The following is a 15,460-nucleotide window of genomic DNA, read 5'->3' on the forward strand; positions in this document are numbered from 1 at the left end:
TCTGTGTTGGGGTAATGAAGGTCGCACAGTGCTCCCCTCCCTCCTTCCCCTTGGGCTCTCCCCAGTAGCAAAGTGCAATGCTAGCCATGGTTCATGCAAACAGCTTGGAATTTTTTGCAGGCTGGATAAGCAAAGACTTTGATGGGGATCAATTGAGGGATTGGGGGGAAGAGGATCATAGAACTGGTGGAGAAATATTGAAAATAGTGAATAACTATGTGCATTGATAGTTAATGAAAGCAATACAAATTTTATGTAAAATAAAGAATACTGTTGAAACAACAGCTTAGACAGTGTGTATAACAACCACATCCTGGTTTGTGGCCTCGATGAAAGTTGTTAGTCAAATCAAAGTTGCTCTTATTTTTTGCAACTCTCTCTGTAGTTCTCCTGCTGAAAGGAGGTGACTAGTACAACTTCTCTTGTTCTATGTACGTTTCTCTGGCCTGTGTTCCCAGATTACATTTTTCGTATTCTCCCCTCCAATGCCTCTAACTCAGCCAGTACCTCCCGGGGCAGGTCCTGGTTAACCTGCTCCCTCAGGTAGCTTTGTATTTCACGGACCTCCTGCTCCCAGAACTCTTTAGGCAATGAAAACAGCTCAGAGAAGTCCACAGACCCCAAGCCACTCAGATTCAGTGCCCCTTCCTTTGGCACTAGACCCACTGGTGTCTTTTGGGCACTGTCCTCACCCTCTAGCCTTCGGCAGATCCAGTCCAGCACACGAGAATTCTCCCCAAAGCCTGGCCATAAGAATCGGCCTGCTGCATCACGCCGGAACCAGTTGACATGGAAGATTCGGGGAAGTTGGACTCCCTGCCGCCCTTCCATGCTCAGCCAGTGCTCCAAATAACGCCCAAAATTGTAGCCAAAGAAGGGCCGCATGGCAAATGGATCATGCATAATGGTCTTTCCTGGGAATGTGGAATAGGATAACAGGTTATTCTCCTTGCTTGGAAGGAGAAGGGGGTACCTCTGCATCAAGATTAGAGGAGCTATGTAATAGGTGAGATATTGGGAATCTCTCAGTACATGATGAAGGTGCTGGATGGTAACAGCTTTCCCATGGGCTCCTTGGGGTTTGATATTAAGGTAGATAGGGTCAGGAGATAAAGAAGGGCTTGAGGAGGCCTAAGGAATGCTCAGTGATTGGGGTCTGCCTAAGGAGGCAAGGTCAGGAAGTGGGATGTGGCATTAGTGATGGGCAGTGGGACTCACCTTTGTGTTCAGCTGCAGCAGTGGACTCAGAGCGCATGGCACTACCCACAAAGACTCCATGGCGCCAATTGAAGGCTTCATATACTAGGGGTACTCCTGGGAAGCCAATTAAGCAGATTACAGACAGCCTTTTTCCCAGCCCTCAACCAATCCCCCTGCCTATCATGTTCCCTCTAGTGCCCTACGGATCAACTTGGACCCACTGCCTTCCTTTCAGTCTCTAGTCTGATATCTCTAAGGCAGGGCAGATGGGAACTCTGAAGAAGGGTTTCTTCAGTTGAGAATCTGGACTGAAGGAACTCAACCCCTATATAGAACCAGATCACTGGGTCAGAAGGCAGATTCTCAGTACACTGAGTCTGCACAGACCATACCTTTGGGTCGTCGACCTCCAAAGATGATGGCATCGATGGGTACTCCCTCAGAGGCCTCCCATGCAGGGTCCATGATGGGGCACTGGCGGGCCGGGGCACAAAATCGTGAGTTAGGATGTGCACAGGGCTCCTTGTCACCTGACACCGAGACAGACACTTTTACTTTGAATCCAACTCTCTCTATATATATGCCCTGCTGTTTGTCCACAACTCTTTTTGGTAATTCAGATCAAGATAATAGGCTCCTTCCCTGACTCTGGAGAAGAGAATGTTCTTTCTTTGATGCTATGACTTGCTGTTTGCCGATGAAAAAATGTGAGAGTACCTGGAATCCATCCAGGACCTGGGGCTTGTGATGTGACAGCCCCCCTTGCAAATTCCTTGAGTTAGAATTAGACATTTATCCCTGATGTGATATTAGGAGATTCTTTTAATGTTCTCTGCTCAGACACTGACTGGAATATGAGAGTTAATTCTTGCCTTGTTGAGTGGAATTGACAATATACAGAAAGCACTTAGGATACATCAGAAAAATGTATTATGACCAAAGGTGGGGAGATGCTCCAAAGGGAAACCTCTGAAATCTGTAATGAGTGTAGAACACTGCTCTTTCTAATCCAGGACTTACAGGTCAGATTTCTGGGTTGGGAGACACCTGGATAACATCACATACTCCAGTTCTGACTGCTTACCCGCTCCCATCCATTCCTCCCTTAGTACCCTGCTATACAGTATATATTTGGGAACTGGGATTAGTCATAAGACTCCATAGTTATACTGCTGGATCCAAATATGATGAAAGGTTTGGGAAACTGACCTGTGGGGAAAGATTTAATTTTCTGGGTTTCCTCCGTTGAATGGGAAGGGTTGGGAGTGTGGTATGGAACTTAATAATGGTCTTTGAGAAGATGAGGGTAATTACATAGAGGAGGGTGACTGTGATAATAGACCCTGAAAGGATGAATATAGGCTGTTGGAACCACAAGGAGACCATCCTTCCATTATATTCCTCCCCGCTCTGACCCACACAAGAGTTCTGTACTTCTTAACTTCCAAGGGACAGAGAAAGCTAAGGGAGGGCTCAGAACAAGGATCCAAAGATGATGAAAGGGTTGAAAAACTGGTTTATAAGGAAATACTAAGGGACATGAGATTACTTAGCCTGAGGACAACGGTGAAGGAAGGTGAAGAGAAGTATTTATACAATGAAGGATGATGCCAGGGTTAGGCTGCAGAAAGGGTGGCTGAGGGCCAAGTAAGATGAATGTTCCTTCCTCCCACAAGTAGACCTCAAGGAATAAGAAAGAAAAAGTTCTTGCTGCATTGCAAAGACTATTGGGGAGGGCCAGAATCTAGGAGTTCTGGAAGAAAAGACTTTTGTAATACTATGATATTGGAGGATGCTGGAATTCCAGGTATCTAGTGGGGGTTAGGGCAGCTAGGTGATGTAGTAGATAGAGTGCCCAGGCTTGGAATCAGGAAGATTTATCTTCAAATCCAGCCTCAGACACTAGCTGGGTGGGCTAGTCACTTAACCCTGTTTGCCTTAGTTTCCTCATCTGTAAAATGAGTTGGAGAAGGAAATGACAAACCACTCCAGTATCTTTGCCAAGAATCCCCAAATGGGGCCACGAAGAGTTGAACATGACTGAAATGACTGAACAACAACAAGGCAGGGGTTGAGGTAGGTCAGAGAAACATTCCCCTGCATTCACTGAGACCATACCCTGAACCTCTGCCCTTTAATTTGGTCCTTTTTACTTACCTGGTTTCCAGGCCTTGCCCAACCAGGAAGTGACGGTAACACCAGGTGGGAGGTTCTGGTCAATGCCCTCCCAGTATACGCCACCATCACTAGTCTCAGCCACATTAGTGAAGAGCGTATTGCTTTGGATTGTGGCCATAGCATTGGGATTTGTCTTTGCGGAAGTTCCGGGTGCTACACCAAAAAAGCCGTTTTCAGGGTTGATAGCTCGAAGGCGGCCTAGGGGAGAAGGGATTGAGGAGAGTAATTAGAAAGAGAAAAGGGTAGGGAGAGAAAAGTTGGGAGATGAGACAAGGGAAGCAAGTTCAGATCTCTATACTCTGCCTCCCTCCTTGGCCAAAAGCCAAACATAATAACTGTAGGGGAAAAGGCTCTTGAACCTCCTGAGCAATGCTGGGCACTGTGCTGTATGTAGGGCAGGAGTGATCCATAACAGTGGCAGAAGGGAAGGGTGTCCTATTTCCAGAACAGGGAAGAGATGGCTAACTTGAATGGAGTGTGTATGTGTGTGTGTGTGTCTGTGTGTGTGTGTGTGCATGTGTGTGTGTGTGTGTGTGTGTGTGTGTGTGTGTGTGTGTATGTGTGCGTGTAAGGCTTCTCACCATCGCTGTCAAACTTCATCCAGGCAATGTCATCACCTACACATTCCACTTTCCAGCCAGGCAGTGTGGGCTGCATCATGGCAAGGTTCGTCTTGCCACAGGCACTGGGGAAGGCAGCTGATACATATCGTTTCTTCCCAGCAGGATTTGTGATGCCCAGGATCTGAAGGGGAACAGGGGAAATGTTCATAGGCACACTACCTAAGTTATAGAAATTCTGCAGAAGCAAGGAGATCTGTGCCTTGTTTGTAGAACTGAGAGGCAGTGGTCACTTAGGAGTTAACAGGGAAGAAGAGTTTATTCATTAAACATCTGCCCCTCCCTGCCACCTGGATTCCTTGTAGGCCAGGAAACCTGGTCTGTGAGCAGCCAGGAGCTCAAGAAGCTCCTCCACAAGGCAGTGTAACCAAGGAAAAGAGGGTGGGGGATGGCTCTGGTTGGGATAGGCCAGGTACTTTCTTTTGTGCCCCCCCTCCCTCCCAACCTCAGCAGCCAGCCCTCCTCATACCTTGGCCCCTCCCTCACCAGCATGTGCTCAGCTAGCCAGCCCTCATCTCTGGCGAGCCGGGAAGCGATGCGAAGGGCGAAACACTTCTTGCCCAGCAGGGAATTGCCACCATAGCCGCTGCCAAAGGAGATGATCTCCCGCTGGTCAGGCACATGCCCAATCAGGGTTTTCTCAGGGTTGCACGGCCACTGGTTCACCAGCTCCCCTGGGAACAATGGTTTATGGGGGCATCTGGCTAGGATAGCAAACTTCAAGGGGTTTGGGGATAGGTGGCTTCCTTGAGGGGGATCTTCTCCCCTTGGGCAGCAGTGGTCGTTAAGGGGGAGAGTTTCAGAAAGTAGGGGTGGGGATAATCTCTCCAATTTGGGACAAAATTTCAGTTTCCTCTTTCAACAGATAGTGTCTTAAGGTCTTTTTTCTTTCAGGGTGAGGGGAAGGAATTCCTAGGTCTTGATTCTCACCTTCCAGGGGCAAAGGTTGGCCCACAGAGTGCAGACACTTGACGAAGTCATTCTCCCCTAGGGCCTGAAGCACAGGTTTCCCAAGTCGGGTCATGATTCGCATACTGGCTACCACATAGGGGGAGTCGGTGAGTTGAATACCCACACGAGATAGTGGGGACCCAACAGGGCCCATGCTGAATGGAAGTACATACATGGTACGGCCTGGGGAAAGAAAGCTGGATCAGAGATCCTGGCTTCAACTTTCCCTATTGTCCCATTCAGGACTGTGTCCCTTGCCCAGAGTTACCCCGCATGCAGCCAGGAAACCTCTCATCCAGAGCTTTCTGAAACTGGGCTGGTGACATCCAGTTGCCCAGTTGTCCACGGGCTCCATCAGTGGGGATGGGCACTGTGTCCCTCTGAGACTCTGTTACAATCACTGTCTTGCTTTCTACTCGGGCCACATCTTTGGGATCAGTTCGAGCCAGCCAGCTGGGAAGGAGGTACCAGGAAAAGAGTGGTCACTCAGGGCTTGGGAGTCAGGCAGCCCCAAAGCATCCCTTTCCTCCTCTCATTTATTTAGGGTTTACAGCATATGTCAGTTCTATCCCTAGATTCTGTTTTTCCTCCCCTCTAATCACTCTAGACTGGGGATCCTTAACTTTCTTCTGTGTCTTCGATCTCCCTCTGGCAATCTAGTAAAGCCTATGAACCCTTTCTCAATATAATCTTTTCAGATGTACAAAGTATACATAGGATTACAAAAGAAGCCAATTTTATTGAAATGGAGTTGTAAATCCAAGTTCACAGACCCCCTGAAATCTATCAGGTTCATAGATCCCAGGTTAAGAACCCTACTCCAGTTTAGACCAATCTCCAATCTTTGGTTTAGTTTTCCATGTTACTGTGGCTGTCTCTGTGCTAAGCAAAAAACACCCAAGTTGGTAATCTAAAACTTAAAGGTGTTTGATCTGCATGTTCTTCATTTAAATATAAAAATGGAGATATTCTTTCTTTCCAGGATTCCCCATCAGTTAGTTCTCAATGGGTTGGTTCAGCTAACAAAGACCTATGGATAGTCTTTGCCTTTATGTATCCAGATTGGCTTGTCTCAGCACCCCAGATGTCTAGCCTCTGGTTTATTCTTTACCATCAAACTCACCAGTTGTCATATTTGGAGAGCTTTCGGATAAGGCCTTCACGTTCCAGCAGGGCGAGTATGGCATCATTCTCTGCCTCAGTGCCATCACAGATGTGGATGACTTCTGGTTGGCACAGGCGGGCACTTCGTTCCACAAAGTCTCTCACCTTAACTGGAAGCTGACCCAAATCTCCACTGATTATCCGAAATGCATGGTTGCCACGATTTGGGGCATAACCCCAGGGGTTCAAACCATGCCAACCCAGCCTAGGAGAGAGGGGAAGTATAGTGATGACCAGGGGGGACACTGGTGGGAGATGTGGTGGGTGGGGAATAAGCATGCAAGAGTATACTGGAGCATATCTGTACATGTTGGACTACCAAGAGTGTATTTGATACCCAGAGGGTGAATTGGCATGGGTTTAAGTAGGCTGTGTGGGAGTTGTGCGCTGTAATGAAAAGCAGTCCTGGATTTTCACCTTCATCACTGGTCAAAAGACTGCATCTCAGTTCTTCCATTTACTAACTTTGTGATGTTGGACAGACCACCAAAGCTCAGTCCCTTTAGCGATAAAATGGAGATGCTACTTGAACTACCTATTCACAGGATTTTTGATAGGAATCAAATGGGACGAGAAGCAGTGTGGCTAATCACTGAAGTCAGGAAGACCTTTGAAACACACTAATCACGTGACTCCAGGCAAGTCCCTTAATATCTTCCTGCTCAGATAACTCAGCTGCCCATCTACATAGGTTGAGAAAAGTTCCTTAAGCCAGTGAAATTACATGTCAAAAAAAAAATAAATAAATGAGATGACACATGAAAGTGCTGTATAACATCCGAAATACTGTGCAAATCTAAACTTTTCTTACCATTATATTGTAAGCTCCCTGAGGTTGGGGGGTGGCTGGTATATTTATCAGGTCCATCTTCATATCTCCAACATGTAATAAATGCATTTTTAATGGAATTGGGAATGTATAGGGATAATCTATCTGGGTAAAAAGGGAGTCATGTGTAAGTATCATGTAAGAATAGTCACATGAGGGTCTGAGTATATTTATTGTTTGGGTGGCTTTGATTGCATGAGAATATTTAAGAGCATGTCCTCTTCCTTCTTTCCAATCACTCCCCTAAATAGTCCCTCATTACCTTTTATCTTTGCTATTCTAAGAGCCTTCTCACTGGTCTCCCTAACTCCAGTTTCTTTTCTATCCCCATCTCCAGTCTATTTTACACCTCCAGAACTTCCCTTTTATTTGGGCTTGGGCCTAGACTTGCAATTTTACTTCACCTTGGTGCAGAACTCTCTTTACCCATGAAGGTCTACACCTTCTCTGTAATTTCTATATAGTCCCAGAGATGAGACACTGAGAGGGTTAAATGACTAGCCCAGAGCCACACACAACCAGTTTGTGTCAGACGTTGGTCTTCCTGGCACCTAAGCTGGAATGATTGCCTACGTTAGAAAAAAAAATAAACTCCTTAAATTGGCATTCAGCCTTCTCCTACTTCACCCTTCCCATAAGACTCCAAACTGTGTTTCCAGCCTTATTTCACATCACTCTCTCCATGTTGAAACCATAGCAGATTGTTAGCTGTTATCTGCGATTGCCCCAACATCGCCAGATGCCATTTCCACACTTCTCCCTGAATTTTTGTGGTCCTACACACTGGGAGTATACCTCTTACTTGTGTCTACCCTTCAGAGTCCTCTTCCTTCAAAGTCTGAACCTTGATGTGCCCACCCCCCACCCCCCACCCCATGCCCATATGAAAGGGGTCTCTCCCTTTTCACCTTTTCCTAGAACACTTGTTCTGGATCTCTTCCTTTCCCCATCACATCCTACCTCATAATTATCTGTGAATGTACCCTATCACTTCAGCACATTGAGGGAGGAGACTGTAACTTTTATCTGTATTTTCCAGTGCATATTACGGTGCCTTGAAGGTAGTAATATGTGTTTAATACATATTTGTTCAAAGAATGAGTGCTGTCTAGCTGATGATATATAAATATGAGCAGTGTGACCCTGAGCAGTCACTTAACCCTGTTTGCCTCAGTTTCCTCACCTGTAAAATGAGCTAGAAATGGAAATGTCAAACCACTGTAGTATCTTTGCCAAGAAAATCTCCAATGGGGTTACAGTGAGTTGGATACAACTGAAACAACTCATCACCAACAACGCTTCCTGACTCCAGGTCCAGCACAAGATGTCCACTACCCCCCACCTAGCTGCCTTTTTAGCTACCACTGCGTCTATAAATTTGATCCAGGCTGCTTGACAACTTTATGTCACTAGCCAGAATGGTACTTAAGATACCATCCTTATGTTGGTAATTTACCTAACATTATTGTATTGGTTTCTTTGTAAATGTAACATGTTTTTTTCATGCACCTATATTCTGCCTTCAAACTAAATTGGATGTAACTTCTGCCAGCAGAGACAGAATTCTCTAGTGTTTCTAGAATGGCTCTCAGCACCTCAATAAAATACTGCTGACAAGCCAGAGGTTGTCACTCTGCACTATCCCTACAACAGGAGGACCACATTGGCCATTCTGGTCACTGCTACTAGCTTCAACAAGGAAAGAAGTTCTGCCATCTGGCAGACTTGAAAGAACTATTTACAAGACAGACGGGTGAGAGCTGGTGCCTCAGCCCTGTGTTGACGGACACCACCTCTTGCCCTGCCCCTGCTCTTCTAGATTCTGGGGGATGGGGTGGGGGTTGCTCTGATTGGCCTGAGCCCAGGGTGAGGCAACTCAGATCGAACAAAGGCCAAGAGAATGGAACTGTCCTTCTTCCCCAGACCTGGAAGGAGTCACCTACCAGAACCTCCAAACACACCTAGCTGGCTCATGTGAATCAGCTTCCTCCCCCTTTATCTGTCCGGGAGAGGCACCACTTTAGAGAGCTTCTGGAAATGATTCCTGGAGGTAACAGTGACCGTTTAGAGCAGCTGACAAATAGATTCCAGGAAAGCACCTGTCGTCCTGGTCCCCCTCCCCCTCCTCTCTGAAATGGATTTCAGAGGTAAAACTAGACTGGACTGAGGAGGTAGGTTGACCAGTGCTGTCAAAACTGAATGAAATCTAGAGATGCCCAGAGATAAGGTGTGTGTGGGGGGGACTCTATAGCCCTCCAGACTTATGCTACCTTCTTTGGAAGGTATCTTTCTTTCTGGGTAGAAGTCTGGGAGTTATCCTAAATATTGTTGAAATAAACTAAATTGAAAACTGTCTTGTGGATTGTGTCTGTATCTTAGAAGGTTTATGATGAAGCCCCCCTAAACTTTCTTAAGAAGATTTTCTTTCTTCTCCACTCACAGGGGCTGGTTGGGGCAGTCTGTGGAGAGATAGGGGATCAGGATAGGTTATGACCAGATAGAGGACCCCTTGGTCTAGAGAAGGGTGCTGGCAGCTGGGGAGAGATGGGAACCAGAGAGAGAGGAACAGATGAACCAGAAGAGATCTGTTTGGGCTAAGGGCCCAGAACTAGGAAGGAGAGGAAGCAGGCCATAGAAGTGCAATGGTCCTTCCTCCCCTCCTCCACTTCACCCTTGCCTTCCTTACCCTCCTGCTCCCAGAGGTCCCTACGATTGTGCTGGGCTTACTGCCAGGCTCTGTTCTTAGGGAATCTGGGGGAATGGATGTTTACCTCTTATCTCCTTCAAAGAAGCTCTGCTCCTTACCTCCACATGGGTTCTTTCCTACTATCTTCCCCCTCCACCCCCCCAGGACTCCCACTGTAAGTCCATCTTCCTCGCTGTCCCTCACAGCTTGCCCAGGGACCCTTCCTTCCAAGCTTCTAAGAGTGTTAAACCTAAGTGGGTGAGAACAGCAGAAGCACACACGTGAAGAACGTGGCGAGGAAAGGAAGGAAGTGAATGCAAAGCTCCCCAGCAAGGGAGGAAACAGCCAGTATGTCAGGCAGGGAAAGAAGGGGAAAGGAAGTTCATTGAATGGGACGCGGTGACAAGCGAGAGGAAAACAGACTGACCACGGGGTGGTGAGAAGCGGGACCAGTTGGCACGGAGGCCCCAGGACACTGATGCACAAACAACTCCGGGTGAAGGAATGAGGGCGGAATGAGGTGCCCAGGCGGCAAGGGGTGCGTGTGGTGGTGGTGGCGGGGGCGCCTTACAGAGCGGAGGCTCAAGTCCGTAGACAGAGAGAGGTCGGGGGGTGGGGATGGGGTGGGGAGGGGGAGGTGGTGGCCACTCACCGCAGGCAGGGGCGATACAGAGAGGCCATGGGACCTGACCGGAGCGCACGTAGAACACGAAGTCGGGGCTCCTGGGGGGCTGGGGGCCCGAGCCGGGGAGCAGAGATGGAGGGGGCGGGGGGCACGGGGGAGGCGACTGGCGGCGGCTAGCAGTGGCGGGAGCCGGGGCTAGGGCGGGAGCTGCTTAAGAAGGAGACAGGGAAGGCGGGGCTGGGGACGGAACCTGGGAGGGACAGCAGGAACCCTACTACCCCGTTACCTGGCTGTCACCCAGACCCCGCCACCCAGCTTCATCCCCCTAGGTCCACCCCCCACCTCCAGCAGCGCCCCTCTGGCCGGGGCGTCCCTATCGCTCCCAGCCTCGCATCTTTCCCATTGGATGGCCCGGCCCAGCTCTGGCTCCTCAGCCTGGATCCACCTCCTGGAGGCCACTCCTCTCTCTGCATGATGTAACTCAGTGGACCTCTTGCTCCTGGCAGACAGTGACAAAAGACGCTGTATTAGATGGGAGAGTCTCGGAAAGTGGATGTCCTGGTCGCCAGGACGACTTCCAGTGCTCCAGGAAACTGCCTCCTCAAAGACTCACAGCTGAAAGCAACCCTCAAGATTATTTTGTCCAACCCCTTTTATTACGGTTGAGAAAACTGAGGCACAGAGAGGCTCAGTAACTGGGCCAAAGTCACATGGGATTTGGAGGAGCGGAGGCTAGGGTTCCGGTTCAGGTCCTTTAGTTTCAGATCAAGTGTTCTCTGCTATTCAGCAGGTTATTTTCCGAAGGAGACTCGAGGCCTTGAGCCTCAGGCTGCTAAAATTTTCAGGGTCCTAGTGCTTACCTCCATTTGACTTTTAAAAGCCTTCACAATCTGACTCCTAGTCTCCTCCCTTTACGGGATTATTCACACAGCTCTACATTCCGGGCAAAAACGACCTTCCATCTCCTGTCTCTGTGTCTTTGGACGGACTTGGGCAGAGCTCTCCCCTCATGGCCTTTTGGAGACCCTAGCTGCCTTTCAAAGCTCAGCTCAAGGACAACTTCTGTTGAGAACCTGTCTGGATCTCTTCCGTTGCAAATTCCCTCCTCCCAAGTAATTACTTGGAACATACTTTGTAACTACTCTCTCCTTGGTTCTGATATTTACTTGACGCGCCCCTTTCAGTCTCCTGTATTACTCCTTTACTGTATTCATCACCCATGTCATGGCCCCATGCTCTGGGTACACCCCAAAGCTCTTCCTGAGTCCCCTTTTTTTTCTCTTTACATCCTCTCACTTGGTGAATGTATCAACTCTCTTAGATGTAATTATCATCTCTATGCCAGTAAACCCCACCTCCATCCATTCAGCCTTTGTCTCCCTTCTGAGCTCCAGTCCCAAATAGTTAACTGCCTGTTGTGAATTTCATACTAGATGTCCTATGGACATCTCAAATTCACCAAGTCCAAGAGGGAGTTCATTATCTTTCTCCCAAAGCTCCCTCTTCTTCGAAATTTTCCTGTTTCTTTCAAGGATACCACCATCCTAGTTGTCTACATTTATATCTTTAGCGTCTTTCTTGAATCCTCACAAATATTCACCAATTATATAGAATCATTAACAAATCTTGTCATTTCTTCCTTTCCGAAATCTCTCATGCTTGTTCCATTTTCTCTAGCACCTTTTCACACAGTTCCTACCCTCGTTCAGGTCCTTATCACCTATTGACTGAATTGTTGTTGTCATTTCAGTGTGTCCATCTCTCTGTCACTGCATTTAGGGTTTTCTTTGTGAAGATACTGGGGTAATTTGCCATTTCCTTTTCCAGCTCATTTTACAGATAAGGACACTGAGGCAATTGGGGTTAGTGACTTGCCCAAAGTCACAAGGTAAGTATCTGAGGTCAAATTTGAATTCAGTCTTCCTGATTCCAAGCCTAACACTCTATCCACTGTGCCACCTAACTGTCCATTGCTGGGATCATACCCCCCTAATTAAGTTCCCTGTCTCAAGTCTCTCTCTATTCTAATTCACACAGCTGCCAAAGTGTTTTTCCTAACCGTAAGTCTGATCGCATCACTTTTCTGCTCTGTAAACTCAGGTTGGTTCCTATTACCTCTTGAATTAAAAACAAAATTTTTTTTGACATTTCTCCTACTGGACTCTGGTCTATCTTTCCATCATTAATAGATATCATCCCTTTCAGTCAAACTGGCCTTCACTGTTTCTTATTAATCCATTTCCAGTAACTACATTTTTGCACTGGCCAGTCCCCATGCCTATAATGCACTCCCTTCTCATCTGTCCCAGAATCCCTAGCTTCATACTACTCAGCTCAAAAGTCACCTTCTGCATGAGACATTTCCTTTTCTCTCTACCTGCTGCTAGCACCCTCCTTCCCCTAGTAATTTTTTTTTCAATTTTGTATGTGTCTATATACATACATAGTTATATATACACATATAAATATACCCACTCACTTACACTACTCTGGAAAAATGTTATTTTTCTTAAAAGAAAGTAGGCTCCTTGAGGGTAAGGACTGTTGTGATTTTTGTCTTTGAGTCTGTCACAATGCCTGGTACTTAATAGGCACTCAATAGATGCTTACTGAATTGAATTGTAGTGGAAAGAGAGTTGGACTTAGCTTCAGGAGAGACTGGGTTAGAATCCTATCTCTTTTCTAGCTATAAGACCAAGGGTAAGACTCTTAAACTTTTGAGCCTCAGTTTTATTTTCTGTAAATTTAGGGAAGTAATATCTGTAGCCCTTAACTCACGAAGTTGTTGTGAGGATCAAATCATGTATGTAAAATACTTTGTAGGCCTTGAAGTAGCTAAAAAGTAATTTATTATTCCAGGACTCCATTATTGTTATATCATTCTACATTATCTCCAAAGAAGATTCAAAGTCCAAAGAATCAAACATATATGATCCAGAGCACGATGAGATAAAGGAGTCTATAACATTATCAAGGACTTGCCAACAAGATATGTCCTGCATGATTTCATTTAGATGGAAGATATGTTATCAGAAATGAAGGGGAGTTGGTCCTGTAGGCAAAATGTGGGTTAAGAAACCAACAGTGTGAGTACTATACTGGTAACAAGGACATTTTTTAGCAATTTTTAAATTTTCAATTATATTTTTCTTTTCTGGTTTTACCATCTCCCCAAACATTGAAAAGGTTTTTTAAAAAAGGCAACTCAAAACCCTTGTAACAAATATGCACACAACCAAATTTGTGAATTAGCCATGTCAAAAACATATGTCCAATTCTCACCTTGCTTCTATTACCTCTCTGTCAGGTGATGGGTAGCATGCTTTATTCTTAGCCTTCTAACTGAATGGGCATTGCCTCAGTCAAACTGAGACCTATTAAAGACCTTAGCTTGAAAAAGCCAAGATCTCCTGCTGCATCTTGGGCCATTTCCAGTTGTCTTGATCTATATCTGGCCCCTGGACCCAGATGACTCTGGAGGAGAAAATGAGGCTGGTGACTGCACAGCCCTCCCTCCCTTAAATCCAATTCGCTTGCATGTCATGGCATCACCTTCCTGATGTCAAAGACTGAAGGACAAACAAACCACAAGTCCATTGGAATCTTGGTTTGTCATTAAACTATAAGAGTTCTCAAGTCTTTTAAAGTTACTTTTCTTTATATCATTTTTTATTATTGTATACATTGTTTTTCTAATTTTACTTGCATCACACTAGGTTTCTTTGAAACTGTGCCTTTTGTAATTTTTTTGGCACAACAGTTCATTCAGTCATTCCCCAGTTGATTTGCACTCCCTTAGTTTTTAGTTCTTTGCTACTACAAAAAGAGATGCTAGAAACATTTTTGTATATGTGGATATTTTTCTTCTTTCTTTCACCTCCTTGGAAGTGTGGACCTAATAGTGGTGTTTCTGGGTCACAGTATGCATAAATTAGTAATTCTGTGTACATAGTTCCACCTTGTCCTGAATGGCGAGTGCTGCTAGATCAATTCACAGCTCCACCAACAGGACACTAATAAAACTGTTTCCCCCACCCCCTCCAATATTTGTCATTTTCCCCTTATGCCAACTTTGACAATCTGACCCATAGGTGGCAGAACCTCAGAGGCATTTTAATTTGCATTTTTCTAATTATTAGTGATTTGGAACATTTTTGTAAGGCTATTGATAGCTTGTATTTCTTGTTTTGAAAACTTCCTGTTTATAGCCTTTGACCTTTTATCATCTGGGGAAGTAAACATGGAATACCAATAAAGAAATCCTTTGAATACATTGGGTAGATTATCCCCAGGATTTATAAAAGGACAAGGATAAGAATCCCGCAGGATAAGGAGGTAGGGATGAGCTGAGATTTGCATCAGAGAAGGGAGTACTCACATTAATCATGTCATGTCCTGAAATAAATCAAACTTACAAGTGGGGTAATAATAGAGTAGCCAGATAATGGGGTAGCAAATCAGCCCCGCTAAGGGATGTCCCACCAGTAGGAAAAGGTCCTCATACCTTTAGGAGAAAAGCAGGAGGGGGTCACATTAGATAATCATGGCCTGGTCATGAGGTGCCCACTGCCCTTGGAAATCCTAGCAAGGGAAACCCACTCATTCCGGTTAATTTCCCCTTTGTGATCTAACTCACCACAAATCTCAAGGAACAGGACAAAGTTAGAAGGAGCTGAGATCCAACTCAAGCCAGTTTCCTTTTCAAGGTAAAATCCCAGGGTGGGGACTTGGGACGTGGTTGAGCTCAGCCTAATCCAGAGTAAATATTTTAAGAGTAGGAATGGAAAGACATTGCTAGAATTCTGACATTATGAGGATTATTTAGAAGACTGGCAGGTAGTAGGTTATATCATATTTGATATTAGCAATATTTCTGTCAATGAGCTCACGGATTCATTGAAGTATTAACTTCAGATTTAGTTCATGTGGCTTAACTTCTAGTAAACTCAGTTCCTGACTATCCATACACGTTAGTCACGTCTCCTGCGTAGGCTGGGTGAGGGGGGAGTTAAGTGCCAGCGCTCCGGGTTTCTCTGGTCTTTGTCTTCCTCAATCCCCACCCCTTCAAAAAGTACTAACAAACTTATTTTAATCTTTTTCTTCCATCACTGTCTTTTCCTCTCCCTTCATCCCACCCCGCCATAAAATAGAACCCTTCCTTATAACAAACATGTAGAGTAAAGAAAAGAAAATCAAAACATCGACGC

At 45.9% G+C, this 15,460-nt stretch overlaps 1 protein-coding gene across 1 annotated transcript; it reads right to left on the reverse strand.

Annotated features, from left to right (window-relative positions):
- Window positions 1-230: 230 nt before the first annotated feature.
- Window positions 231-10,467, reverse strand: PCK2 (phosphoenolpyruvate carboxykinase 2, mitochondrial). Its single transcript, XM_072623131.1, has 10 exons — window positions 10,281-10,467; window positions 6,073-6,318; window positions 5,218-5,402; window positions 4,929-5,132; window positions 4,485-4,672; window positions 3,960-4,122; window positions 3,358-3,576; window positions 1,593-1,730; window positions 1,219-1,314; window positions 231-914 (listed from the first exon to the last, which is right to left on the reverse strand). Exons 1-10 carry the CDS (start codon window positions 10,307-10,309, stop codon window positions 460-462), a joined length of 1,923 nt encoding a protein of 640 aa, XP_072479232.1. The 5' UTR covers window positions 10,310-10,467; the 3' UTR covers window positions 231-459.
- Window positions 10,468-15,460: the final 4,993 nt, after the last annotated feature.

Source organism: Notamacropus eugenii, chromosome 7 (assembly GCF_028372415.1).
Source record: "Notamacropus eugenii isolate mMacEug1 chromosome 7, mMacEug1.pri_v2, whole genome shotgun sequence".
Taxonomy (NCBI): domain Eukaryota; kingdom Metazoa; phylum Chordata; class Mammalia; order Diprotodontia; family Macropodidae; genus Notamacropus; species Notamacropus eugenii.

Bases quoted from the DNA above. Each gene is read 5' to 3' on its own strand.
- PCK2 (XM_072623131.1), bottom strand. From the start codon at position 10,309: ATGGCCTCTCTGTATCGCCCCTGCCTGCG. The intron at 6,319-10,280 runs GTGAGTGGCCAC...CCTCTCTCCTAG, and splicing joins CTGTATCGCCCCTGCCTGCG to GCTGGGTTGGCATGGTTTGA. The intron at 3,577-3,959 runs GTGAGAAGCCTT...CTTCTCCCCTAG, and splicing joins GATGAAGTTTGACAGCGATG to GCCGCCTTCGAGCTATCAAC.